Below are 27,390 nucleotides of genomic sequence, written 5' to 3' on the forward strand. Positions count from 1 at the left end.
ACTACTTACAGTCGATATGGAGTAAGTCCGGTGATGCATCGTTGACATCAGTTATTGTACGCGTTGTGATGAGGGGCGTCACGTAAGCTTTCGTCGTGGCGGGGCAGTGGGCTGCCAGAGTATCGTGTACCTCGCGATCTGTCGCCTGGGCGTTGAAGGTTGAAGGATCAAATGCACACCACGCAAATGGGATAGACTGCTCTTGCTTAAGGTGCGTACACGCAAGCCCGGGGTACGTCCAGGCCGCTATCGCTCTGGTACTGCGGTGTGTGATCGCCGCGGGATTGGTTACCACTCCCCACGTGTGGCTGACCTGATAACAACGCATTGCAGCCATAGGCGTACCGTTGGAAAAGCACTCAGCAATACAGATAGATAATGCGAAAAGTAAAAGTTTTTTCATGTCGTGTGCAACTCCTCATTACATCGTTTCCCAGAATTCGCCGACGCTATGTGCAATCCTACGCCAGACTCAAGCTAAAGATGCGGGTATCTAGCAATGCTAAAATCATCCTACGCTACAAATGCCATGCTAAATCACTCTCCAGACGGCCGTTATATTTCATGGACCTTGATCCATCCAACTAAATCTCAAGCATGCAGTTTGGTCATGCCATTGACCCTGTGCGTGTTGTCGATTCCCCTTTGCAAAGCAAGCAGAGTCGCGCTGGCATCCAATCGTCGCTTCAATGCCGCCGCTGTTCGTTCCTGTCCTCGGCTGCCGATGCCTTCCTCAACCCATCGAATCTTATTGATCATGAAGCTGAGACCCTCATGAGCCTTGCTCTTCCTGCTCGAGATGCCATATTCGACGGAACCAGTGTACTCCTGAAGTTGCGGCAAAATGAGTATCTCAATCTGCAAGTCCATATCGGCAGGTGGTGTCACAGGGGCCGCTGGCACTTTTGTTAGGACGTCAGCGGCATCGGCTGGGTCGTTGGGCGCAGTGATGCGTGGGTCGAGCATGGTGACGTCGACAGTATCATCCCATTCACCACGGATCCATCCAGAGTGGATTGCAGCAGCAATGGGATCTGAATCGTCGCGATACACGCGCGCACCCCAAAGATGTCTCTCTAACACGACGTGCTGGCGTTGTCGTGGCTTCAGGTAGTAACGCGGCACTCTGATAGTAAAGGTGCAGTTGATGGGATTGACGTCGAAACGAGGCAGCCTTTGAGGTTTCGAGGCGTATCCGAACTGGTCATCTAGCGATGAGTTGGGCTTGGGCAGCTCGGTCTTTGCATCGTACAGCTGTGATCCAAGATGTTTGCGAGGGCGTTTCGCGGCATCGTCAAGAACAGGCTGTACGTCGTGGATCTTGGTCAGGATCTTTGTTACTTGCTGCAACGGCTGATGGTTAGATCGAGGGGTGTGGTGGTGGTGATGATGGTGGTGAGGGTTTCCTCCAATGTGATGGTGGTGATGAACTGATTGGGCTGGGCCAGCTTGTGGTAGACTGGGGTGTCGCCCGTTGATGGTAGTTGAGGTTGGCTGGATCGACGTGTCTTCGTCAGGCTTGTGTTGGTGGTGATGGTGATGGTGGTGACTATACTGTTAGTACGCATCTTGTATGGCAATGAGGGAACTCACTGATGATGATGGTGCTTGTTCCGTTTGGTCCCACGCGCACCGGGTGTTCCTCTACCATCAGCAGTCTCCATGTCGAAGATTCCCTCCTCATCCTTGACTCGCTTCGGCTTCCTTCCTTGCTGGGAACCGATTCTTCTCATCATTTCGCCGTTGTCCGATTCGAATGAGCCCTGGCCGTTCTGTGGCATGGGACTTCCCCGCGATGGGGTCGTCGATCCCAGCCCGCTGCCGAGACCGGAGAACATGCGCCCGAATTCGCTCTTGATTCCAGGATCTTTGCCAACGGACAAGGGCTGCGCCGAGGCACCTTGAACAGCCTGTGGAAGCGGAGACGCTCTGCCCGTTCGTCTGCTCGCCTCCAAACCAAAGCCAATGTGCGATTTCGAGTGCTGCATGGCCTCGCCCATCCTGGAAGGCTGATCGTAGAGTGATCTTCCGCTGGAGGATAGAGAGCGTGCGAGTGGCTCGGTCCTCTGTCGCTCTAGGGAGTTGGGGTCGGAGGTAGGAGGAGCGTGGTACTGCTCGACTACGCGATGGCCCAACTGGTCTACACTGCGTCGCAACATATCCTCTGAGCTTTGGGCGCCGTATCGGGGAGCGCCCAGCATGGATGGGGGGTACGGGCCGTAGGTGCGATGCATCGGCGGAGGTTCCTCTGCGCGACTGTCATGAGGAGGTTCATGGACAGCACCAGTGGGCGCTGATTGCCGCCACAGACTCCGTGGAGGTTCGGATGAGCCAGAGATGTTGCGTTGCGCCTGCGGTGGACTGAAGCCAGACTGCGACACAGGGTGAACAGTCACGGGCCGATCCCTCTCAGAAGCATTGTGGTTTGTACCTGCTAAGAGTTCTGCAGCATTGGGCCTTGCGTGATGCGACTCCCCCAGTGTGCGCCGCCGCTCCTCGTTTGGTCCGTAGACGCTGCGCCGCCCTGGAAACCCGTCGTACGAAGATCTGCCCTCTTGTTCGGTGTTTGCCAGAGGGCCCATCGGTTGGCTATTCGGTCGGGGTGGGACATTCGCGGCAGGCTGTCGACCTGTATCCTGCGCATAGGGGCGGTGGCCGGCGAAGTTCATGGGCTTGTAGGGTTGTGTCGTTGGTGGCAGCGACTGGCGGCCCGGATCAGGCGAGCCATGGTTGCTGTAGGACTGTCTGGGTGAGCCGGCCGAGAAGGCATGACCTTCAGATGGCCGCGAGGTATTACTGCCGTACATGTTGCGTTCTGGGGTGGGCTGACGGCGAAACAGAGGGAAATCCGACCGTGAACCAGCGGGCAGGCCACGTCGAGGCGAAGGTGGCTGCATGCTGTGGCCGTTGGGTACTGGGGCGTTGGTGGGAGGCGAGGGCTGTGATTGCGCTGTTTGGTTGAGCGCACCTGTGTCACCGCCGCCGCCGATAAGAGATGAGATGGACATGCTGCTCCCCGGTCGCAACGCCTGACCTAGGCCAGGAAGCTCTCTGTTGGCGCCAAAGTTGGAGGTGTATTGTGGACGCTGTGACTGGGATGCATGGAGATGCTGCTGTGTGGGGGACGATGGAGGAGGCATTTGGGGCCGCGCGAAGGATGGTGGAGGTGGAGGTTCGTGAGACGGGCCTGGGGGAGAGTTAGTTTGGGACAAAGCTTGACCATTGCTTTTGGGAGCGGGGCTGTACCATAGGGGTTCGGGGAACTGGCAGCGTTCAGCGACGAGGCACGCGCAGCATCGAAGCTATAGGGCGCCGGGGCTGGAGGGTTGTTGGAAGTGGACATTTGCGGTGGAGGGTGCGACTGGGAGTGATGAGTCTCGTAGTGTATCGGTCGCGCTAAAGACATGGATCAGCACAAGCTCGGACGGCGAGTCGCGACTTTTCGAAAGAGGTTTAGAGGCCCGCGGATCGTGCATTAGCTAGGAGCCACATCTGCGGAGTGCGCCATAGAATTCGCCAGACCCATGCCATCTCCACCGACAAATGGTGCGCACCGTTGAGAACGCAGATGTTGGTGTGGCTCGGGATGGCATGGCGACACTAGTAGGGAAAGACTGCCTGCATTTGCCTGCGTCGATATGAGGGCGACAGGCGGTGAAGTGCTTTTTCGCAATTGACGTGTCATGCAGCAATCCATGCAGGCAATGCCTTCCCACTACCGTCTCTTGCCTGTTCCTCGAGCGCCAGACAGCCACGCGAGCGGTGCCACAGACTTGAGACATACAGGTCGAAATGCAGCCTGGATGACGGGGCACCTTTTGTGAACTGGTGAGAGCTACAAAAATTGTACACATGCATGTCCAGGCTACACAGACCCTCCGTCCCCCGTGCGTACTGCGCAGATGTGTTCTCCAAGAGATTTGTGGAAATGGTAGCCCGTACCTGTATTTGACCAGCCACCCTGCCCTTGTCCCTCATTCTGGCCTTGCGGCGCATTATTACCAGCCGGTAGTCCTTGACTACTGCGTCGAACATGTTGTGGTCCTGAAGGAAAGAATGGGTCGCGCCGGGGCATTGAGTACGGGTCGACGGAATACGGAGCGTGGAGTGGCTGTTGCGGTTGTGGTTGTGAGGCTGGTGGGTGGCCTGGGTAGGCTTGCGTCGTCTGCGGGTGGTAGTTCATAGGGCGATCTGGTGGTCGTTGGTAGGGCGGCGGGCGGTCCATAGTCGGCTTGGGCTCATCGGAGAGGTGGTGAGGATGAAAGTGTCGCAAGTACGGGATAGCAGTATACGCTCCCAGTCGCTAGCGTAGTATGGGGAGTATAATGTTCGTCGTCGTGTGGAGGGGTGCGGCCCAGAGCGAGCAGCAGTATTGCAGAAGAAAAGAAGCCTCGAGCATGCGAGGAAACGAGAAGGCGCAATGGGACCAAGCGCCACGATCCCTGTAGGACTCTAGCGCAGCCCCGCATGCAGCGACGAAAGCGAGAGCCCGACTAGAGGGCAGGCACTGACGATGTGATAGGGCTGCTTCCCACAAAGCGCCTACACCACGCCCACACGGCCACAGGACGTTTGCTCGACTCAAAGCCCTCAGGCGCATGATGATGCGTATATCAGAGGGCCCCTGGCCATAGTTCGTCGTAGCCCCGCCCAGACTGCCCGCTCTGCGCACAAAAAGAAACACCCATGCTCGTCGGAACATGCGACGCCCGTTCCCATGCAGCCCGTTCCTGAATCGTTCCTTCCAGTTGACCGCCTCGCGCCAAGCCCGATCGGCAGGTGCACCCATCCATGTCCGAGTCCAGCCCAGCCATCAACACCGGCACAGCCAGCAGCTGCCCCTCGTCATCTGAGGCGCGTGACACGTGCCCGTAGCTTTCACCCCCCAACCTGCGATATGTGAAGCAACACTACCCTCTGCATCCTATGCCGCTCCTCCCCATGCCTGGCTCTCCCGCGTCTTCCTGGGCCGTCTACCGTGCGCGCCTCAAGGCGGTCTTCCATGGCGCCGACCCACGCGTGTGCGCCGCCTTCTGGTTATTCGGTATGCATGCACCTGAACCCCCAAAGAGGGGCACCAACACTGTCCGGTCCACCGCGACTAACACGCCCAGGCCTCATTAACAACGTGCTCTACGTAATCATCCTCTCCGCCGCCCTCGACCTCGTCGGCCCAAATGTCCCCAAAGGCGTCGTGCTCCTCGCCGATGTCATTCCCTCGTTCCTCGCCAAACTATGCGCTCCGTACTTCATCCACAAGATCCCTTACAATGTGCGCATCGTCATATTCGTCACTCTCTCCGTATGCGGCATGCTCATCATCGCCCTCACGCCTCCACTGCAGGACTCGGGGACCATCGCCATCAAGATGTGCGGAGTGATGCTGGCCAGTCTGAGCAGTGGAGCCGGTGAACTGAGCTTCCTCGGCCTGACACATTACTACGGCCACTTTGCTCTGGCTTCCTGGGGCTCAGGCACGGGAGGCGCCGGCTTGATCGGTGCCGGGGCCTATGCCATTGCGACCAACACGCTCGGCATCACCCCCCGTACAAGTCTACTCGTCTTCTCCTTCTTGCCGCAAATCATGGTGCTGAGCTTCTTCATTATCCTTCCACTCGGCCCGCTGCGCGCTGGCATCCAGAAACAAGGCGACTATGAAGCCATCGATGACCACGGGGACGATGAGGAAGAGGAAGTAGGCCCAGCGCAGGAACAAGACGACCTGTTGTCTTCCTCCATGCACTCGGCTTCAGGGCGCAGTTTCCCCTCTGTCACTAACACCGGTGCTAACAGTGCGCTGAGTAGCTTTCGCGCAAACCTCAGCCGCGCGCGAGGCCTGTTCTTCCCATAGTAAGGCCGATCCTTAAACCTCATCCACTCCAGACTAATCCATCACAGTATGCTGCCGCTCCTTCTTGTCTACATCGCCGAGTACACTATCAACCAGGGCGTCGCACCCACTCTGCTCTTCCCTCTCGAATCCTCTCCTTTCGACGAATACCGCTCCTTCTATAGCACCTATGGCGCCATCTACCAGGTTGGTGTCTTCATCTCGCGATCCTCCACACCCTTCATACGCATACACCACCTCTACGTCCCGTCATTCCTTCAAGTCGCCAATCTCATTGTCCTCGCGCTGCACGCCATGTTCAATTTCATCCCAAGCTATTACATCGTTTGCGTAATCATTTTCTGGGAGGGTCTATTAGGTGGGCTGGTCTATGTCAGCACCTTTGCCGAGATTACGGATAACGTGCCGAAAGAGGATAGGGAATTCAGCCTGGGCGCGACTAGTGTGAGTGATTCTGGAGGTATCTGTATCGCTGGTTTCTTAGGCATGGCTGTTGAGGTGAGTCTGTGTCGCTGGCAAGTAAACCATGGCAGAAATTACTGCAAGCTGCAGTGAAATCCAACTACATCGACTTTGCATCCTACGACTCCATCTTTCGCGCCCCACTCTTGGAAACATTCTCCATCTCGTTGGCGCGTTACGATACGTGAGCAATAATGACATAGTATCTGAAACGGAACCACGGTAACTCCAGCTATCTATAGTATGCATTCATCTCCAACTTTTCCTCTTAAAAGCCTGCACATCCTCACCGGGAGTTTCTATAAATCACACAACAGTCCTAACCTACTACACCGCATCCATGCAGTTCACGACAAAACCGGCTGAGACCGAGGGAGTCTTCTCAACCCTCTCTTGCGCTACGTCCGATACGGAGTGCGATACGGACTCCGAGACGCTTTTGGACTCTGACGACGACTCCGAAGACCGCAAGCTAGGGCAACAAGAAAAAGTCCTACCACAATACCACATCACCGGCATACTAGTAGGATGGCAACCCGATAAAGACTTCATCGCTTCCTATCCCGCCCAAATCGTAAGTCGCCTTCCCAATCGCCAAACTATGGTTGGACTTTGCTAACGCCTACTCACTAGATCGGCACTACGGTCATGGATGAGGGTGTCGAGGTCAACCCAATCGTCAACAGCTCGGTTGATGTAGCGAACTTGCGCCTCGAAGTGAGGGGCAGGTCGGGTAAAGGAGCCCGGGAGAAGTTGCAGGTTAGCCCTGGTAGTATCTTTGATGGGTTGGGGCCGTGGGAGACGGAGTGGGATGATATGTGTGGGTGTGAGGGGAGTGAGGACTGTTCGCGTATTGATCACGGGGACAAGGATGAGAAGTTGGGTTCGGAAATCACCATGGAAGATGCAGACAGCTTTGCCAGGAGCACTGTCTGCGATGAAGATGACAAAGATGGCGACACCGTCATGGATGTCGACGAGAAGGTGGGCGTCGAGCCTTGCGTTGGTATGGAGTATGTTTGGCAGGCTTAATTTGGTCGATCGGGCAGTTGAGGGTGGTCAGGCATCAGTCTTCACACACGCACATTCGAATTCAAATTATTCGATCTAAAGTTTTCATCGCTATGTCCATATTTCCGCCATCCTGACTACGGCGATCCCATGCGCAATCCCATGACGCCGTTCGCCTGATTTTCCACTCCTTAGCGACATCGTGATACACGTCACGAGCTGATCCACTTTTCCTCCCCAAAACCATGGTCCCTCCATTCGTCTGCCTACACGTGAGCCTATGAGTGAACTACAGTTAGCAACACGACAGTAGGGAGTCATGCTAGAGACACGTATAGTAAATATGTGGCATGCGTTTCTTTCCGTCCCTCGAATAATCTTTTCGGTCTCCATCTTGCATACCAACTCAACCTCATACCCGTAGACACCTGGGCATAGTACGACGGACGAATGATGCCTTCAAATCGGTATTCCTCCGAAAGCACTGCCATCAATATGCCCGCGCAACGATTGCGCAACCCAAAAACCTGGCATATCGCCACTTTGGCACCAGGTTTCGATGACACTCGTCTGCGCTTCCCCGTTCTCGTTGTAAGTATACTCCTTTGTACCGTGAGAAATTGCAACATGGAAGAGGGCTTATCTGACAAGCAAAACCAGGCCACCAACGACACCAGCAGCAAGACTCTTATCTCCTCAGAAAGCGAGCTAGACATCCTGCTCAAATTACATTACGGGGGTGCTGCATCCAACACACCCACCACAACCTCTTCATCACCACCACGAAACGACAGTGTAGTAGACCTATCCACTCCAACCGACAAATCCCCATCAAGTCCATTCACAGACGACTACCTCACACCTTTATCCTCCCATTTCGTCGACGGAGAACTAGTCTGCACAGGCGGTCTCGCTGTCGACCATGCACACTCTTCAGACTCTTCGGATTCCGAAGACTACGCGAAGTGGCTGAAAAGGGACGGGACTGAAGAAGTATATGGAGGCGACGGGCGGTCTTTTACGGTGAAACTGGGTGCGAGGAGGTGGAGAAGGCAGAATCGGGTGAAGAAGGCTGTGTCTCGGCTGAGGAGGAGGTTGCTGTTTTTTGGTATAGTTTGATATGTTTTTCTTGCTATTCGTCGTTTTTGAGCAGTGCGATATTATACCCAATCGAATTGAATCTGTTACAAAAGAGTAAATGCTGCACCTACCCGCGTCCTTGGTTGGAGGTGCTTCGCCGCCATCTTCCCAAGTGGCTAAACCGCGCTGTGGTGGTGAACCATAGTTCAGATATCCCCAACCACGTATCGCCAGAATCGAGACAAATATTCACTACGAACATCGTATATGAGCCATGAAGAACCCTGCGTGCTTTCTTTTCATTCCCAGAACTATACCATTTACCGCACGCATTCACGATCAACCAAGCACACTACAATGTCGCCAAATACGAGTGCAACGTCAGCGTCCACACTTGAGGGGTTTCCTTACCAACGAACCCTCTACATCCGCGAGATCGAACAGACACCTATTTCCCTTATGAAATTCCCTCTGATGATTGTAAGTACACCATGACCTTGCGTATCTCATCCAACCTCTTCAAAAACAGTATTTGAAATTGCAACAACTTTTGGAGCATACTAACTTCCCCGCAGATCGAGCCCATTTACGAAGGTCCCGGAAAGGAAACCACCGAAGAGGTACATACCCTAGAACGCCTCAAAGAGCTATTAGAAAAGTATTATGCCTTCCTAGTCAAAACTTTGGAGGCCAAAGCTTTGTATGAGAAGCGTGGATGGGACAAATGGCTGGTTCCGAAGCCATACGATGCTGCTGCGTGGGCTGCGACCAATGGAGATGAGCCTTGCGTGCTACCGAGCATACGCGTGCGTTTTCCAGGACACTTCGACTCTTAGAAAGTTGGTTAGTTAAACCCGGAAAACAAAGTATGAACAGAACAATACGTCGGTGGACGTCTTGGGGATTCGCGTGGTAGGTAGGGGCCACCTCATGGAAAAACCTGGACGGGTCTGCAGACTACATTAAGATGAGTACACGCAAAGTGGGTGTGTTAACATCGACGTAGATCCCAGGCTGTTCATCTTTTCTCTAGGTTGACATGGGGGCTGTGCCAATGCGATAGCGTATTGTAGCGCGGTAGGTAGCTGGCATTCGTCGGTTCTAGGAATATTGAGACGGTATCCGGTGAGCTGGCAGAGCACATTCATTCCTACACATGTTGGTGGAACACGAGCGCGATAGTTGACTGTCTTCTGTATAATATCAGCTGCTCCAATGTATTTCTTCATAACTCCAAGCTCAAGTCATCAGTCGGTCATGGCGCGTCGCCAGGTGGTAGACGGTAGTAAATTGCTCTTTTCCAAGACTCATCTAGAATACACATGCCTACCCCTCACATCCATCGCCATGCGCTCTCGCTCTATATTTACAAAGTATCCTTGAGGAGCTTGTTCATCTTGGCCATCTTTGCGGCGACGGACTTGTCGATGGTGCGGTCGGCGATCTCGACGATGAGTCCACCGCGGATCTCGGGGTTGACCTTGGGGACGACCTTGAGGGTCTGGCCGTTGGCGACGTATTGCGAGTTCTTGATGGCGTTCTCGAGGCGGCTGATGGTCTTGTTGTCGAGGGGCTGCGCATTGTCAGTTCTTAGGTTCCTGAAACTTCCTCCTCTATTCTTGGGGTCTGTCCTTCCATCCCATCTCAGAATCAACGTACCGCAGCGCTGGTGACGGTCAGCTCGACCTCACCACGGTGCGCACCCATGAGCACACCGAACTTCTCCACGACACCCTGTAGTACGCCCAATCGGTTGTTCTCAGCGAGTGTGGCGAGGAAGTTCTTGACAATGCCGTCCTTGTCGGCGCCGCCAATGTGCTTCTGGAGCTCCTGGACAATCTGCTGCTTGTCCGAGACGGAGAGCGAGGGAGCGTGGAGGATCTGGGTAAGCTTGGCGTCCTTCTGGAAAACGCCCTGGAGAGCCTGGAGAGACTTTGCGGTGGGGTCGAGGGCGTTGGTCTTGGAGGCCGCGGTGTACTGCCACAATTGTTAGCCAAGCTCTTGTTCCCCAGCCATTGGCCCGTTTTCCATCCTCCTATCATCGCCAGAATGCCAATTGGAGTCGTGAGAGTCGTACCAGAGCGCTCGCGTAGGTTCCGTCAACGCCAAAGAGGGCAACCGGGGGCTTGTTGGCAGAGCCAGTCGGGGCGGCGGCGGCAGCGTAGCTTCGGGTGGCAGCGTAGCGGGCGGCCATTGGGGCGCGGGGCGCACCCGCCCGGAAAGCGGTGCTGAAGGCACGAGCGGCAGACATGGTGGGTAGAGGGGAGATGGATTGCGGGATGGGGCTGCTAAGGAGCGCGGGTGCAGTTGAGGATGCTGCGATGAGGTTTCTGAGCCCGGCTCGGCACTGGCTGCGACTAGCACCGATTGGGTCGCGGGACCTGGAATGTCACCCAACCACGGCGCAACTCCATCAACATCTTCATCGCCTCTTTGGCATCTACTTTTACCTCCTCCTCCCTATTTGATAGCTGCTTGCTGCTTTTCTCGCCGAGTTACCCTGCACAACTCCGAGGGCCGGTATATGGAGACCTCGGGATCAACGTAAATATCATCCCACCTCCAAGCAACATCTTGGAGTCTGAAAGAGCCGCAAGCACCTAGATCCGTACTGTAATTCATGTGATAGCGACTATTTGGCGGTACGTTAAGATGCGGGCTCTCGAAGCTGAATGGATGCGCAGCGGGCGAGGTTCTTTTTCTAGTCATCCCTACCCCTCCACTGCTCGCTATCGTGGTCGTGTAGTCCAGCGATCAATCCGACTCATCACCACAGAACCTGTAATCTCACGAAAAAAATTCCATACCCCCTCATATCTTTCTGTTCACCCACTACTTATCAGGTGTACCTGTACCGACATGTTAGTCGCCCCCATGAAAAGAGCGGCGGCCGTCCATCACCGTTCACCTTCACCTCATGATAGCTTTGCTGTGGAGACGCCCCGCCCGGAGTCCGCTATAGCTCTCTCTCACCTTCACATATCCTCCCTTTGCCCATCTATTAACGTCTTGCCTGCCTCACTCCTCTATCAATCATCATATATCAACCCTACTCATATCCATCGCGATCACATTCAATATGGGACCTCCAGCCGAACGACCACAGACGCCTCCGCTATCGTACCTCATGACACCGCCTTCGACCGGCGGTATGGCTAAACGCGTTCGTTTCAGCAACGTCGAGTACCTTGACGCCAGTTCCAACAAGACCGGACGCGCAATCAACTTCAACGAGGGAGAGTCACCCGACGTCTTCTTCCACGAGCCAGAGGAGACCTTCGACACCGAGATCCGCGAGAAGAGCGACGACGAAGGCAGTACCTCAACCGCAAGCAACTTCGACCTCTCTTCTCCAGTTCCAGCAGACTCGTACACTGCCAGACCCACAGCTCTGGAAAAACATGACCCATTCGCCTCCCTTGCTCTCGCCATTGACAGCCCCGCTTCGAACAAGGAGCCGTTCCCTTTCATGAACCTCCCCATCTCTGTTCGCAACATCATCTACTCGCACCTCCTAGTCGTCCCCGGCTTGATCTGCGTCCGCCAAAAGCACACCGTATTCCACGACGAGAAGAAAGCCTTTCTCCATGCCGAGCGTCGCGAGTTCCTTCCCGGTATCGCATACGCGCTCGTCCACCTCCACGTTGACGGACACAAAACCCGCTTCTCGCTCGTTGGCCGTACCAACATCAACATCCTCCGTGCGAACAAGGAGATCTTCGCCGAGGCCAAGGCCGTTCTATACGGTAAGAACATGTTCGAAATCGTTAGACCAACCAACGAGCTCTGCCCGCCACCCGACTACAGTGTGAGGCTGTTTCCTACTGGATGTCAGCGTCTCGTCACCAAGCTCAACATCAAGATCCGTTCTTTCTACGATCTACACTGGTTGCTGAGCGGTGGATACAGCGTCATGAAGAACTACTACCGTGGTCTTGTTTCTCTCACTCTTGTTCTGGAAATGGACTCGACGAGCAAAGGCTTCGGGAAGACGTGGACTAGGAATGGTACTGAAGAGAAGTGGCTAGACTATGTCCAGCGCCTGCGCGGTGAGATGGCGAAAGAGCTGTTCAAGAAGATGAAGGTCAAGGGTGGGGATACGAAGTTTGTTCCGGTCTGGATGAACTTGCACGTCCTGTTCTCGGGCGACGCATACGACGGCAGTGTGGCTGCTGTTGGTGATATTGGTGATGAGCAGCGAGCGAAGCAGTATGAGACTAGGCAAGGCTTGGTTGAGGCATGGGAGTTGTTCAAGAAGGGTGGGAAGTAGGTTTGAGACAGTCACGGTTGAGTTGACCAGACTTGCGTCTTTACCATCGTCTAGTATCACAAACGGATCTTGTGTACTAGTACGCCATCTTGGAGATCCTTCTTGGACTTGCGGAGGTCTCGGACGAGTTTGAAGGATATCCTAATCATCACGGCGTGGATTAGCGTACCATCGCGCCTGTGCCGCCACATACATCTTCTAGTTGATTTCCCAAGTATATAGATTAATAGCATTACGCATTATACCAATATCCACCAGAAAAGTTCCCAGCTCCACCCAAATGCCGACTACAGTCCTCCCAGTATATGCCCAAGTCGTTATGTACCCTAATTTCCCGTCCAAAGTACCAAGCGCCGCGCTATATGATAATGCATCAAATCGTTACCACCCAATTTTTTCCGAATCCTTCAATGGCCGAGCTCCTCACAGTAGCAGTGTAAGCCATCCCGCCGCGCCAATAACCAAACTCTCAATCCACTTGTCTAAGCCGCCGGCGTGTGTAGATGGTCCGACTCCCTTACTTGTCTCCCCTATTCCGCTCGCGATCAAATCTCCAGCGTCGCGACTTCTTGTTGTAGAAGCGGAGTCTGAACGTGTTGTACTCGCGCTGTTGCTCTTTGGAAGTTTCGGAATGCTGCTGGTTTGCCCGTTGATGACCAAGGCCGTGCCTTGATCATCTAGAGAGTAGGTAGTTCCGTCGATTTCTATCGATGATCCGGGTGCGAGTGTGGTTCCATCATTCAGAACGTATTCGGTCGTTCCGTCTCGAACAGTGTGTGCATACGTCACGCCATTGATGGTCAAGGCTGGTGCGGCTGTGATCTCAGCACCGGCAGCCAGAGTGGATGTGACGCCGTTGACGACGATGACAGAACCGGATGCACTCGTGGGCATGGAGTATGTGGTCCCGGAGATCGTGAGAACGCCACCAGGTGTGAGGGTTTGGTCAGGAGCGAGAACATAGGCTGTCGTGCCGCTGACGACTTGCGCAGTAACCGATCTCCCGCCGTCGAGAGTAATGGCTGATTGTCCAGCATTCAACATCGAAGTCTGGCCGTTGACGACAAGGGTTGACCCATGACCCTCTGCCGGCATGCTGTAGGTCGTGCCATCGACGACAAGTGTGCTTCCTGCACTAAGCGTCTGACCAGGCGCTACAACAAAGACTGTTGAGCCTCCCACTACGGTTGCTGAGACGGCTTGACTGCCGACCGTCAAAGCGGGGGCTCCGGTAAGCGCCGGAAGGTTTGCGATAGTCTGTGTGGCACCATTGACGATAGCTACGCCGTCCGGTGCCATGCTGACGGTGTTCCCGTTGACAGTGATCGGAGGGCCGCCCGGCTTCAACGTCTCGGATCCCAGAACGTAATTTCCATTCGAATCTGGCGTGACGATCCCCCCACCAACAATGAGCACAGGTAAACCTTGCGTCGGAGCCGGATTGAGAGCTTGCGTCGGAGCCTGATCGAGAGCAACCGTGCTACCATCTACAACAATCTGTGTTCCTCCGCCATTTGTAGGTACGATCACGGGCACGCCGTTGATGGTCTTCGTTTGCCCTCGTGTGATTGTTACAGTTCCAATGATGATCACTGGAGGAATCTGATCGTGATTATCGTCGTTCGGGCTATTGGGCCTTGCCTGAGTCGGTTTGGGAGTGTTGATGGGGAGGACCACTCCTCCAATCGTTACGTCCTTGGTCGCGGTCGCGTCCGGAACGCTCGGTGAAGTCTTCCCACCACCCTGGGTCGGCTTGGCAGTATTGTCGGCTGGTGTATCGGGCTGGTTGGGTGTTGGAGAGTTGGCATCATGCCTATCGTCGTCGCCGTGGTTTGTGGGAGTAGAATCTGCCATTTTGGCTGACACCGTAGGGTCCACAGCATCCTTTACCGATGTATCTTCACATCTCAAACATCCCCGGACCGTGACGTGAACTGAGGTGGACTCAAAACTGGTCGCGAGATACGTTCCTGTCAAGGGCGACAGGAAGATAGGAAGCGATGATAGAGGTGGTGCAGCCGGTGCGGCGATTCCCGAGGGCAATGGACGTAAATTCGATTGAGGCGGTCTACTGTAACTACACGTAGCGATGTCTGCGCCGTGAAATTGTCTCTGGATATCTGTGTCGTTCTTTAGATACTGAATTAGTTTGGAGGGTAATGGCACGGGCTCATCCCTTCCTGGGCTTGGAGGAAGTTTTCCAGTGTGGGTTGCGATGAAGTAACTCCAGTCTGCGGATGCCGTTCTTGCAGGGGCCCAACTCGTTAAAGGTGCGACGTTTGACGAGCATTCTGCTGCTGTCATGTTATACTGTGGCAAGAATACCTCTCGATATTTATCTACTCCACCAGACAGCCGGTTGTAGATGACATAAGTTGGACCTGCATCAAGGTGGAAGAATACACCTGGCGTTGGCTGTATGGTGAATGTCGGCGTCGAACGTGTAATTATTTGACCCTGATCAAGGGTAAGAGTTTTCGTCTGGTTGACAGTCCGCTCCTCGGTGACGACAGTATCGACAGTATTGTTGTGCAAGTAAGTAGAATACTCCGTAACAATTGTCTCGGTTACCACTATACTGGTCCATGGGTTGTAGAACTCCCCAGGATTGTAAGACGTAGTAATGGGTCCATAGGCTGCAATGATACATCCGGTACACACACCAGTAGGTATCGGAGAGTTGCTATCGACTGATGTGATGTTCGGGAATGGCGGCGATTGTCCATAGGCAACAGATGTGACGACTGCCGGTGTCATTGGTGAAACCAAGGTACTACTGCTATTCGTAGAACCCGGAGCCGGAGGAGAGGTAGGTATCTCTGGAGGAACAAGGGAAAATGGTGAGGGTGTGTCCCAGGGGTGTACCTCATGAACCCAATCTATACTGGTGACGGGAGAAAGAGATGAAGCTTGCGGCGCAGTCGAATCATGTGATTGAGTGTTGGTCGAAAGTGTCGTGACTGCAAACTCCTCGCCTAGAAACATTAGTACGAATGCCCTCAATCCGAATCTCGCTACATACCATCTGGGGTATGTTAGCTAGATGATCTCGATGGGGAAAATGACGTACCTCTCCTGTTGTACCCATTGGCGTCTGAGCCAGCCGCAGCCAGTGCAGGCCCGACAAGACTGATGAATCTCCGCATCTTGCTGTGAGCCTTCCACACCAAGCGAGTGATAGTGTGAAGGTCAAGCAAGACGTTTGGGACGTAAGAGAGTACCGCAAAAGCGAAAACAGCCAGTTTCTGCCCTAAACAGTGCGAATTCGAACCATTCGATGAAGGCTATTCGGACGCATGATCAGGTTGCGATCCATGCACGGCCCTAGCGATAGCCATGCTTAGCGGAAACACGAGGCACATACCGTTGACGCGTATGACCGCCAGGGCATCGTTGGATGGTGGACCCTCGTCTGCCGTGCTGATCAGTTGGATTTGCATGCTCTCGTAGGTCCGCCTAGAACCAAGCTTAATGCTGACATGACTTGCAATTAATTGTCTTCAACAGCAACTGTTGCAGTCTACAACTTAGCTATCAGTAGCGCCATATGCAACGCTTGTCTCGATTTCCTGGTGTCAATCGGCATACCCTATATCACCTAGGAGATCTGCCCCGCAAGAACGATCCAGCCTTGAACCGATCTCCTGGAGGTTGGAGCGACGAACTACTGGGTTTGCCCTTTAGGGCCAAGTGAAGAGATTGCTGGGCTACGTCTCAGGTTCTCGGCAAGAACAACACGACCATGTCAGGCGAGATAGTGCGAGATGGGTGACATGTCAGCGTGCCTTAGCCGATGATAGATGCGACAACACCGGCTGAGAGGTCACCGTTGACTTTTGGCATGCATTTGTCGAGCGCCATTCAAAGGGAACTTGGAACCGCATGACGAAGGCGCTCAAGGCGTGGCCGCTTGGGCCGAGATGGTGTCGAAAGGAGGCTGAGAGGATCAGCGGGAAGTCGTTCCAGGGCTCCGTCATTGGGCAGGATGATGACTAAAGCCACGCTACCCCTTAGCATGCCAACGGATACGCCTCTCCCATGATGCCCTCGTATCCAGCTCGATTGACCTTGGAGGCTAGCCGGACTTCCCTGCTACTGTCACCGAATCAGGCTGCACTGCCATGCCAATCTAATAATTAGGGTGGGCGATCGTCACGCGGCGCCCGCAGTTGTTGGAGTGGGTTCTTGGAGCAAAACGCCCATGAACCGCTCTGGCCTTGAAAGCTTCCGATGGCCCTGGAACCGCATTCCCGGTAGCTGAGCTGACTCAAGCCGGCATACCAAGTCCTCCGAAAGACAACTCCGCTATGTGTTGCACGCTTCGCACCCTCTAAGTCGTCGACCGATCGCTGCCAGGTCCATGTAGGGACGCCTCACAGCCCTCACTACCATTCGCTCGCTACACCATGCGCCTCACACCGCGCGCTACCGAGGCCCCGGAGCCGTATGTTGTGCCACCTTCGAATAGGTTCGACGGTGCCGATGGGAGTTGGAGCACCTTCAAGATAAGCGTTGGAACGCCAGGACAAGACTTTCGTGTACTGCCCAGCACGAAGGGAGGTGTCACATACGTCATTGCGCCCGAAGGTTGTTTGGAGGGAGTCGACCCTACAGATTGCCCACAACTCCGAGGGATAGAGGTCTTCCAAAGCGCGCAAAGCACCGGCTTCCAGGTCGACGCGTCGACAACCTGGTCGGCGATCGGGCAATACGACGTTGATTTGGAGGATGCGCTCAACTACACAGGGAGAGGATTGTTTGGCCTGGATACCGTCACTCTAGGAGCAGCTGCGGACAGTAGCTCTTCTGTTTCGTTAACGCGACAGGTCGTTGCTGCCATTGCCGACCCGGACTATTATCTAGGAGTTCTGGGCCTAGGTCAGGCAAAGTCCAGCTTCAACAGTGGGAGCCAGCCGGTTGACTCGTTCCTCTACCTATTGCGCGAAAGCAAGAAGATCCCCAGTTTTGCATATGCGTATACGGCAGGCGCGAAGTACAGATTGAAATCTGTATTCGGTAGTCTGATATTGGGCGGCTACGATGCGACACGGTTCGAGACTGGCGCGAACGATTTTTCGTTCACCTTCTCACAAGACCCCTCCCGGCTCCTAACCGTTGGAGTAGACTCGATCATGGCTACAAACACGCTGCAGGGCACCTACTCCTTGACTTCTGGAGCACACTTCTCTGTCATTGATTCTACTGTCCCGCATCTGTGGCTACCCGCGGACGTGTGTGCTGAGTTCGAGACAGCCTTTGGCCTGACTTATGATCCTCAAACAGATTTGTACCTTGTCAACGACACGATCCACGAAGAACTCCTATCCAAGAACCCGACCCTCACGTTCAAGCTCGTCGACTCCCTCGAAGACACGACTACAAACTACACCAATATAGAGCTGCCGTATGCGGCATTCGACCTCCAAGCCTCGTACCCGTACTACACAAACGCAACGAACTACTTCCCGATCCGCCGCGCCGCGAACGATACACAATATGCACTAGGCAGGACGCTATTGCAAGAGGCCTATCTCATAGTAGACTATGAGCGCGCGAACTTTACTATTGCGCAGGCAGTCTTTCCTGATCCTCTGCCCGCATCAGACGTCATGACCATCAAATCTCCGAGTGATGCTACTGCCACGCCAGCTTCCTCTTCATCCTCAGGTCTCGGCGTAGGTGCCATTGTCGGCATAGTAATTGGTGCAATCGCCGCTCTCGCCCTGGTCGCGCTTGGTATATTTTTCTTCCGGAAGCGTCGCGGCAAGCAGCAAAAAGAGCAACGATACGAACTCGCAAGCAAGCACATATCAGAAGTTGGTTCAGGCACCGACATTCTCGCTGGCAGCCAGCCGCACAAAGCTGTGGGCCCGCAGGAACTCCACGGGACACCGTTGACTGAGCTTGCCTCTCCTGTCAATGAGCAATTCGTCGGTCATGCGTATCCGCAGGATCAGAAGACGGTTATCAGCATGGCAGATGAGCCACAAGAGCTGCACGGCGAGTCAATGATGCCAGTCACACCTAGATGGCGAGAGGTACAGCTGCCGCAATACCCTGGCCCACGCGAAGCGGATGCCGAGAGTAGCACAGGGCGCAGTGTGAGCGGCATAGCTAGCGATGACGGATACGCGACAGGCGAGTTTGGAGTACGCTCTGGCGTATCACCAATGACACCTCAATTTCCACAACATAAATATTAATGGTCAGCATTGGACACTGGGCGGCGGTCATACTAAGGCGTTTGGATTTGGCGTACATCTAGAGATACCACTCGTGGATTGGGAATGAGCGGGACTTTGGTTACGAGTACACGAAACCGAATATAATAATAATTTTTTTCAGAGGCATGCGATTCAGCCACCGATAACATTGCACGCGCCAACTACGACATCTGAATTTCTTCAACAAACGATGCCGTTGCCGTTTGATACTCGGAGAAGCTTCCAAGGGCTCTGAGAGTGCACAAGCAAATTGATGCTGGTTCCTACAGACTGAAATCACTTGCCAAGAGTTACCGGGTGATCGGCTCGTAGGGCTGAAGGACATGCATTATCATGACAAGGGTAGCAACACAAAGTTGGAACTGTGGGCTACTGACGAGCTCCATCCGGGAAGTGGAGACGTCGACCATGATGAAATTGATGTATGTGGTCCCAGCTGCGTACCTGCTTCGTTTTTTATGCAAGGACGTCTGTGGAAGTCTACGACTGGAGTATCGCACACTGTAATCATGTAGATGGCTCCTGGCCATTCTAAGAGCTAATTCTCGAAAGTCGAATACGAGACGCAGGGACAATAATGCTAGAGCCATAATTATCACCTGCAGCGTCCCAGGGTACCCGCAACGCGTTCCGCTCGTGAGGCTGATGTCAGACACCACGTAGGCAGATGCAGCCCAAGCATAAGGAGAAGAACGACCAAATCCCAAGCCACTACAAGGCGTTCGCTGCATAACCTGGAAATGAAGTGCATGGATCGCGCCTGACTAGATCCACCTCCAACAGGGCAGCTGGCAGCTGGACTATGTTGAAGCTATGACGTAGGTGACACGCATGGCTGAAGCTACCATCACCCCTCATCCCCGCGCGCCTCCTCCGACCTAGACAACACACCAAACACCTTACTCCTGCCTCTGCTATTCCTCCACGTCAACAATACACACGTACCCCGACACCCCAGACCACAACCTAAAACAGTCAATTGAAAATGGACAAGATCAAGGAGAAGCTCCACCTTGGCAGCAGCAAGAACAAGACGGCTGAGGACGATGTCCGCGCTGGTAATGTCGGCACTATCGAGGGTAAGTCAAGCCTCCGAACTCTCAACCATGCTCTATCCAAGCGAACATACACATATCTCTTGCGACCAATCCAACATCGCGCCTTCCCGACTTCTCAACCTCAGCCTCACCCCAACCCACAACTGACCCACTCCACCAGAGAACCGCGACTCAATCGACTCTGAACTGGCCTCGATGCCCCCCTCAGAGCGCGTCGCCTACCTAAAAGAATTCGAAGACTCAGACAAGCACGACACGCCCAAGAAGGGCGGGCTCCTCGAGAAGCTCATCGCCCGAGGCAACAAGAAGACCGAAGACCAAATCGCCTCCGAGACCAAGGAGCGCGAGGCCCGCGAAGCAGCCCACCGCGAAGCGACACATGCGTCTCTGGGCCCCGGCGCCGGAGCCAGCGCGCACTCGGCTGCCGGACCCGGTGGATTGTAAGCGACACGGACGAAACAAAGGGAGCATGAATGATGGATTGTGAGCGACCAGCATAAAGGTCCCGGGCGAGTGTGGTCGGGCTTCGTGGACACACTTTCTGCCTGATTCGATTCGATTGTGAAGAAGGCTTTCTTGGCGATGGACTGCGATTACATCTACATACACTTTTCGAGACATGATGACTTCAATGATATGGTTATGAGCTGAGTTGTGATTTCATGGCTTGTGCAGTGAGTTAGGCTGTGTGATATGTATCCCGTCTTGCTTCCTCCATATGTCTGTGACATCGTCTATAATGGCTAACGGTCAACAACGCGCGCTCCATTACAGACCACTGATTCTTCGTCGCTGACATCCACACTTTATACAAGCAAAAAGTTAAACAGGTCTGCAGATTACATCAAATCAAAAACCTGCAAAGCAAGTGACCCAACGTCAACGTAGGCTCTGGGGTGAGGTTGGCGTGTCCAGGTCTGCGTCGAATCCACTGCTGTCGTATGGGGCTGGGTGTGAAGGTGATTCTGGGTTAGAACACCGCACACATGAAAATACGTACACGGTGTGGGGTGGCTGTACGGGTGGTGGGGGAGGAGGGTATATGGAGGCATTTTGGTTGATGTCTTCCTCTTCAGTCGGCGTGACAGGAATCATATCCTCCTCCTTTCCTTGCTCTTTCTCCTCTTCTACTTCTTTCCCTTTCACATCACCATCCTTTTGTCGCTGACGTTGCTCCCATCGCTCAATAGCTAGATTCGCTCCAGCCAGCACACCTCGACCGATGATGCGAAGTTCATTGCGGTACAGGTATACCGTTCCCGCTAGAACGAGCGCTTTAGCCCATCCACCTGTGAACCAGGTTGAGGCGCCCGGTTCCACGTAGATCTTGCCATTGAAGCCTTTGTTCTTCAGCTCAATGTTTAGTGCTGAATTGCACTTTAAAGTGCCGTTTGGGCGGAAGAAACTAGCATAGCATATATGTGTTAGTGATGTTCTAATTGGTAGGTGAGGGAGCAAGGGGAATGTACACTTGGCCGTCTTCGTTCTCGATCTTGAGACTGATGCCCTCTTTGACAGTTTGAGCCCTAATGCCTTCGCTTATGCTATCTCTTATTGTGTTTTGCAGTTTCCTCAAATCGCTTTCACGCTGTAGTTTCTTGGTTTGGTCTTTCAGATCTTGCATGGAAGATGTCTTCCAACCGACCGTATTGTAAAGGGAGGTCATTTTGAGTAAGGCAAGTATTGGTGTTTCTTCGAAGTTTGTAACCAATAAACAAAGGCGAGGACAGTTTAAATATTTAAAGTGATGGAAGGGGAAGCAGAAGGTATTTTTCGTTGCGTCAAACATGGTTGTGCTGTAGGCGAGGGTCTTTGGTTCTACCTACGGGGTGTCGCCTATAATAAATAAGACGACATAGGCACGTAAATGAATATGGATAGATGAAATTACTGTCGACCATAGGCCCTGTGTCCTAGAACCCTGACTTGCTCAAGTGACGAGCTGGTATACTACAAGTGCTTTCCAACATGCTCCCTTTTTCCTTCCCAATATCCAATATGTATGCCATGTACCCCTAGTCATGTACAAAATGTTAGAATGGCTCCTGAGGGTAAGCGGCTGATGAGAAGCTGGGTAGCGAGATGCGGAGGACCAGTGCTCTGTCCCAGTTGTTGCGTTGTGGTTCAGCGTGGAGCTGGTGGTAATGGATGCCATTTGTATGGCCAACTTCACACAGGAAGACCCTGTTCATCAGGTGCCTCGGGCGCCCCGCTCACAGCCCCGTAAACCCGTATCGGTACCTGCACTTCAAAGCTCTCGGCAGGCAATCGTTGCGCCGCTGCTAATATGACACCTCGATCGTCGCTAGATATCTCTTCCAAGAGATCATCCCATGAGGTCTCCTCCCCGTCCTCATGCGTGAGTCGCGGAGTGATGAACTCGATTCTGAGCTTCCACTCAAGACTGACGCCGCTGGTAATAAACTCCGGTGTCGCATTGGGTGGTATCGTCGGCGAGAAGGCGAGCTTTTGCGCAAACAGTGCATTCTCTGAAAATGATGCGTGCACTTTCTTTGTGACGCGATATATCGAAGCATTGGAGCGAAGTGCTATCGCCGGATCGACCTTCTCTGAAGTTTCCAGTGAAATCTGTATTGAGTAGCAGGGAATGCGAGAATCTGTGAAGTCGATTACGGCAGACATTGTTTCGCCTAACCGGTAGGAGGGCCGCGCCAACATGATGACCGCGACACGGCGGCCGCTGCGAGCAATCTCAAAGCGATTGGCGCTCTGATTGGCAGCGCCTGTCAAGTTGCTGCGCAAGATGGCTGTATCAATAGCCTCCTTCATGGTCTGGGGCCCTTCGGCAATCGTTGAGCGCCCGGGCATTGTGCCCGTAGGTGAAAGCAAGCCCATGCTAGAATTGTGCCTGGGCCGATCGAGAAGATTGTCGACATACTCTAGGAAGTCGCTGAAAGTGTTCTCTTCCGTCTTGCTCGAAGAGGCGCCCTTCTTTGTAGGGGAAAGCTTTGCGCTCGACGAGGGGTCTATGCTGGCTGTTCGAGCTTGATCGCGCAATATGATGTACGGCGACATTAGGTCATGTCCAAGAATCTCGCCACGACCTGCAAAGGATTAGCATACCCACACGTGTATACTCGGACCAAACATACTGTTCACACTGCCAAACACCCGAAACGGAACGTCCACATGCTTCACTTGTTGTTCTTTGGTCGATCCCGCGCGTTGTGTGCCAATGATGAGATTGTATGCTACCTTCATCGACCGCCCCTTATGCGAAGGTGGCAGACCTCGGGGTATTGTAAAGCTGTACGTGTAGCTGCGGCTTTCGCCAGGCGCAAGCCGCAAATCGACGAACAGAATGGACTGGGGAGTAGTGATGAGCGGGACAGTCTTGGAGCTGGCAACGCCTCGCATCTCTCGGATGCTGGAGGGCTCGGAAGCGCCCAGTAGCCCACCCAGCGACTCTCCTATGTTACCCCAACCGAGCGCGCCAAAGAGCCCACTCTCGCGCTTTGTCTTCTCTACACCCACTACACCACCTCCACCCTGGCCGCCTACTACTCCCTTCCTCTTTACCTCTTCGAAAGGTGCCTGGTTGATCAAGGATCCGTCCAGCGTGAAGGAACCCATTATCTGCGCATAGCCCATCATTATCGACTCCGGGAGAGCCTGCCTATTGGGCGGTGCCAAGTGTGAGGGTCGCCGATGATGCATCGGCCGCTGTAGTAGACGCGCTGAGGGATGAGCCGCATATTCCGAAGCCAATGTCTCGTTGGAGTTGTTGCTCATCGAGTAGAACTCTCCACTACTACGCGGGGTGTCATTCATGCTCGACCCAGATATTATCCGCGCAACAGGTGAAAGCACCTCGAGATTGTGGCTTCCAGATGACCGTAGGTAGTCATGTGGCGGTTGTGGGGAGTTGCGCCGGACGTGTATGGGTTGCTTTGTAGGACTGCTACCAGGCTGCGGATGGGTGGCATCATCGGGCGGAGGTGCGGCAGGGAACTTGAAGTTCTGGGAGAAGGAATTGGACGGTTTTCGCCCTGTAGTCGGAAGGGCTGGGGTACTCGGGGTGGTCGTGACACCAGGCCGTCTCCTGTTCTGACGCGCGGGAAAGGCAAAGTCGTTGGTGTCGCGGGCTAGCGGAGAGGAAGCTTCGCCAGATAGTGGAGATGGATGAGTCGCTGATCTGTGACCTGGTGAAGCAACTGCTATCATGTCAGCCAATGACGTATAGTGTATCTGTTGTCCGTACTTGGATATGAGTTTGGCCTGCCAGGCACAACCTGCAGACTGGCTGATCTTCCGTGCCCTCTTGTTGGGCGTCTGATGGGTATGCCCCTCTCGTGGCTGGCTTCAGTTCCCGCATCTGCCCCTAAAGAGACAATTGACACGGATCTTCCATGCTTGTGTGTGCCCGTGTTGTTGGCATGGATGATGCTCGGCGCAACAGACGATCGGCGGTCTCCAGCTGTCGATGGTGTATGCAGTGATAAGGCAGGACGATGTCCGCGAAGCTGTGACGGCGGCAGCTGCGAAGCAAAGGACGAATTGCGGGATACCGAGGGGCGCGTCGAAGAGTGGACGGGCGGTAGTTTGCGCTGTCTCTCCCCGCCCGTCGCAAAGCCGTTCTGCCTCCGGACCGGGGAGCGGTCGCGTCCCTCAGGCGGGGCGACATTCTTGAAGGTAATGGTGCATTCTATGTCTTCGCCGGCGAACACGGTAGAGTCCTTCCATTGTACGAATACCCGGATGTTCGACGCGGACATGGTAGGGAGGCTGGGCGGCGCGGGCTGCGGGTTCGTAGGCAGCTCATCGGGTACGGCGGTCAATCGGCATGGCGACTGCTAATAATTGGCCCCCAAGACAGCTGAAATAGCAGCAAACTCCAGTTGAGGGTTGGTGACGATGGCGGACCTCGACTGACAGCTGCGCCGTCATGACAGGGATGTCCACGGTCTAGGCGGCCCGTGCTTCTTGCTTGTACCTGTCCATCGCGTCTTTGTTCAGCCAACCACGACGCTACCTTCTTCACCACCAACATACTACTCACCACCCGAATGAGTGTTATGCAAAAAAGAAGATAATATTGTAATCACTGTAGATACCACCACGCCCAACCCAGCTCTTCTGCCTCGTTACTTATAACAGATGTATCGGTTGCTCCGTTTACGAAGGCATCAACATGTTCCGCCCACACAATGCGTGTCAATACCGGCTTGATAAGGCGCACGATTAGATTACCAACTATACCACGATCGAGCAGTTCGACCAGCACTGCGGGAGTCGAATCTATGACGTCTTCCTGAAGTTCGTTCAAGCATATCATCAGCAGCGGTCCTGAACTACTGTCGTGGTTCGGGAGCTTATCCGAGGCATGCACAAAGATCCATCTATTTCTAGCGGTTCGGAGGTAGAAATCTGCGGGTATTTCGCTCCTGCGATTCGGGTCCACGGCAATACCTGGTGCATTGAACAACAAACCCATGCTTGTTATTTCTGCGCTCCGAGGATGAAGAGCAGGGCTCACGCTTTTCATAAGCGGATACCGCCACTGCAGTAAAGATTTCGGAGCCCATTGAAAGCCTGGCTGAGATAACTTCGGGTGGCCATCGAAAGCGAAATCCAAAGGTACATTTGAGAGCAGTCTCCAGAAAGCTATCATCCTAGCTTGCGGATCGGATGCTGAAATTTGACTTAACCTGTGAGTTTCGAGGCGTAGCAAATTAGCTAAGCACAATGGTTCATCCGAGAGGACACTTGTGTCTCGGTAGCATACGCTATTCGCTAAAGTCGATAACTGTCGCACTTGGTCCGGGGATGGTGCTCGATAAAGCAGATGTTTCACCTGATTGAGAATGGATCGCTGCGCTACCAGCCGTATGCTTGGAATTACGCTCGTCATCAATTTGTCAAGCCCCAGATGCAGGTCGTATGGGCCATTCGAAAATTGGATGAACAACCTCTGGGCAAGGGCGCCTTCTTGGAACGTCCACAAGCGACTAGTCCATCTGCTACACAAGATCCGAGACAAAATCTCAGCGTCGCTAAGAGTGTCCGTCATGCGTATCAACAACGACGAATCTAACACTAAGACGGCTGACGCTCTCTCATATGTAGCCTTCATCTTAGCGATGGCCATCTGCTGTATATTCGAACCATCTTGAACTGGACAACAGATCGTATCCAACCAGAAGGACGAGTATGGACCCAGGTGAGGTGTATGAGGTACATTTCTTACTAGCTCACCCAACTTGCTGAGCTGACAAGACGGTATCGAATTTTCGTGAGGGTTGCCTAGTCCGTCCGACCAAACGTGCGAGATGGCAACATATGGTATCCGAGCAGTTGCTGCACCTGGCCTGTCAACAGGACTCAAGCACATCGTGCCCTCGGACGTGATGGGCCCATACATATCAATGACTGGGTAAGAATCTGTTTCCAAAATCACACTCATCTTCTCGACGTTTGCAGCCACAAAGGAGCATCCAGTGCAGCCTGCTGCATGTTGAGTCTGGTAATCAGCATTGTCAATGCACGTAAAGCGACAGGCCTCAGATGTGCAAAGCCAATGGTTAAGGGTGTCTGGTCTCTGCATATTCGCGACATGGACCAAATCCGTCATCGTCATCCGTGAGCCACACTCTCGTACCCGATATGGACACCAACCACTATTCAGCATTCTTCTTTGGTTGATTTCCCCCGGGTTGTACATGGCGGGCAAATATTCGCAGTTGTTTCTGTCATTTCCTGCCGAGTTCGGCCATTGTTGAACTACCAACGCGGGTGGGAAGTTTTCGCGAATGGCAGTGACAAAGTCATGAAGTAACCAGATCGAATCAATGATATCGGAAGGAAGCGGATCAGTGAAGTTGAAGGTGATCATGAACTGGTACAAAGATATTCTCCTCGAGCTGCTTTCGGTCGTCCACGTTTCGCACGAAATCTTGGGGTTAACAGTGGTCTCCAGTTTACGAAACAGTCTAGTCGACCGGTTCAGACGCGATATAAAGTCTGCATCCGGACTTTCGTAGCCCCCTACAGTCGCTCTAATATGACCATCAGTCCGAGTGGCCAGATTCGTTGTGTCGACCACCCGTATTCCATCCGCCGTCAGGCTTGTAAGGCTTTGCAAAGTCGCAAACTCCAGTATCGAGCGTATGTATCCGAAGTATCGCCAAAGTTGCATGAAGGCGATGAAATCATCAGTAGGATTGTCGAACAGCGCTTTCCATTGAACAGCAGTCCTTCTAGACCATCCTTGTCGTGTGGGAAAGGTCTCGAGATCCCCTCCGTCGTACTCTTGATCGGTCAGGCAGGGCACTTCGATATAGCCAATCGTCGGGTTCTGGGGTAAGGGTATGTGCTGCATGGTGTTGTTGGTAACTCAGCCGTTGCGGTTGCCTCCCAGATGGAATTGAACGTGCAGCATGATATATACTGGTACCTTGTTTGGCTGACACCAAG

The 27,390-nt window shown here is 53.7% G+C and overlaps 10 protein-coding genes across 10 annotated transcripts; 5 read left to right on the forward strand and 5 right to left on the reverse strand.

Moving 5' to 3' along the window:
* Positions 1 to 591: 591 nt before the first annotated feature.
* On the reverse strand, positions 592 to 3,406 carry J4E92_003545 (uncharacterized protein; the record flags this gene model as incomplete). The annotated part of the gene is made up of 3 exons (XM_051494942.1): positions 592 to 1,549; positions 1,594 to 3,187; positions 3,247 to 3,406. 3 exons carry the CDS (start codon positions 3,404 to 3,406, stop codon positions 592 to 594), a joined length of 2,712 nt encoding a protein of 903 aa, XP_051355235.1.
* A 1,535-nt stretch (positions 3,407 to 4,941) lies between these two features.
* On the forward strand, positions 4,942 to 7,345 carry BTN1 (battenin CLN3 protein; the record flags this gene model as incomplete). The annotated part of the gene is made up of 5 exons (XM_051494943.1): positions 4,942 to 5,044; positions 5,115 to 5,850; positions 5,899 to 6,349; positions 6,660 to 6,887; positions 6,947 to 7,345. The coding sequence occupies 5 exons, from the start codon at positions 4,942 to 4,944 to the stop codon at positions 7,343 to 7,345; spliced, it is 1,917 nt and encodes a 638-aa protein (XP_051355236.1).
* A 1,416-nt stretch (positions 7,346 to 8,761) lies between these two features.
* On the forward strand, positions 8,762 to 9,240 carry J4E92_003547 (uncharacterized protein; the record flags this gene model as incomplete). Its single annotated transcript, XM_051494944.1, has 2 exons — positions 8,762 to 8,884; positions 8,980 to 9,240. The coding sequence occupies 2 exons, from the start codon at positions 8,762 to 8,764 to the stop codon at positions 9,238 to 9,240; spliced, it is 384 nt and encodes a 127-aa protein (XP_051355237.1).
* A 530-nt stretch (positions 9,241 to 9,770) lies between these two features.
* ATP5 (ATP synthase F0 subcomplex subunit OSCP atp5) lies at positions 9,771 to 10,655 on the reverse strand (the record flags this gene model as incomplete). The annotated part of the gene is made up of 3 exons (XM_051494945.1): positions 9,771 to 9,977; positions 10,064 to 10,381; positions 10,482 to 10,655. 3 exons carry the CDS (start codon positions 10,653 to 10,655, stop codon positions 9,771 to 9,773), a joined length of 699 nt encoding a protein of 232 aa, XP_051355238.1.
* An 828-nt stretch (positions 10,656 to 11,483) lies between these two features.
* On the forward strand, positions 11,484 to 12,674 carry J4E92_003549 (uncharacterized protein; the record flags this gene model as incomplete). The annotated part of the gene is made up of 1 exon (XM_051494946.1): positions 11,484 to 12,674. One exon carries the CDS (start codon positions 11,484 to 11,486, stop codon positions 12,672 to 12,674), a length of 1,191 nt encoding a protein of 396 aa, XP_051355239.1.
* Positions 12,675 to 13,097: 423 nt separating this feature from the next.
* On the reverse strand, positions 13,098 to 14,528 carry J4E92_003550 (uncharacterized protein; the record flags this gene model as incomplete). Its single annotated transcript, XM_051494947.1, has 1 exon — positions 13,098 to 14,528. The coding sequence occupies one exon, from the start codon at positions 14,526 to 14,528 to the stop codon at positions 13,098 to 13,100; it is 1,431 nt and encodes a 476-aa protein (XP_051355240.1).
* Positions 14,529 to 17,080: 2,552 nt separating this feature from the next.
* J4E92_003551 (uncharacterized protein) lies at positions 17,081 to 18,877 on the forward strand (the record flags this gene model as incomplete). The annotated part of the gene is made up of 1 exon (XM_051494948.1): positions 17,081 to 18,877. One exon carries the CDS (start codon positions 17,081 to 17,083, stop codon positions 18,875 to 18,877), a length of 1,797 nt encoding a protein of 598 aa, XP_051355241.1.
* Positions 18,878 to 19,883: 1,006 nt separating this feature from the next.
* On the forward strand, positions 19,884 to 20,400 carry J4E92_003552 (uncharacterized protein; the record flags this gene model as incomplete). Its single annotated transcript, XM_051494949.1, has 2 exons — positions 19,884 to 19,977; positions 20,117 to 20,400. The coding sequence occupies 2 exons, from the start codon at positions 19,884 to 19,886 to the stop codon at positions 20,398 to 20,400; spliced, it is 378 nt and encodes a 125-aa protein (XP_051355242.1).
* Positions 20,401 to 20,835: 435 nt separating this feature from the next.
* J4E92_003553 (uncharacterized protein) lies at positions 20,836 to 21,622 on the reverse strand (the record flags this gene model as incomplete). The annotated part of the gene is made up of 3 exons (XM_051494950.1): positions 20,836 to 20,890; positions 20,957 to 21,361; positions 21,426 to 21,622. The coding sequence occupies 3 exons, from the start codon at positions 21,620 to 21,622 to the stop codon at positions 20,836 to 20,838; spliced, it is 657 nt and encodes a 218-aa protein (XP_051355243.1).
* A 503-nt stretch (positions 21,623 to 22,125) lies between these two features.
* J4E92_003554 (uncharacterized protein) lies at positions 22,126 to 24,864 on the reverse strand (the record flags this gene model as incomplete). Its single annotated transcript, XM_051494951.1, has 4 exons — positions 22,126 to 23,021; positions 23,070 to 24,131; positions 24,179 to 24,770; positions 24,811 to 24,864. 4 exons carry the CDS (start codon positions 24,862 to 24,864, stop codon positions 22,126 to 22,128), a joined length of 2,604 nt encoding a protein of 867 aa, XP_051355244.1.
* Between the last annotated feature and the right edge of the window lie 2,526 nt (positions 24,865 to 27,390).

The sequence above is a fragment of the Alternaria infectoria genome, assembly GCF_024043175.1.
Source record: "Alternaria infectoria strain BMP 0036 chromosome Unknown scaffold_4, whole genome shotgun sequence".
In the NCBI taxonomy this organism is placed as follows: Eukaryota; Fungi; Ascomycota; class Dothideomycetes; order Pleosporales; family Pleosporaceae; genus Alternaria; species Alternaria infectoria.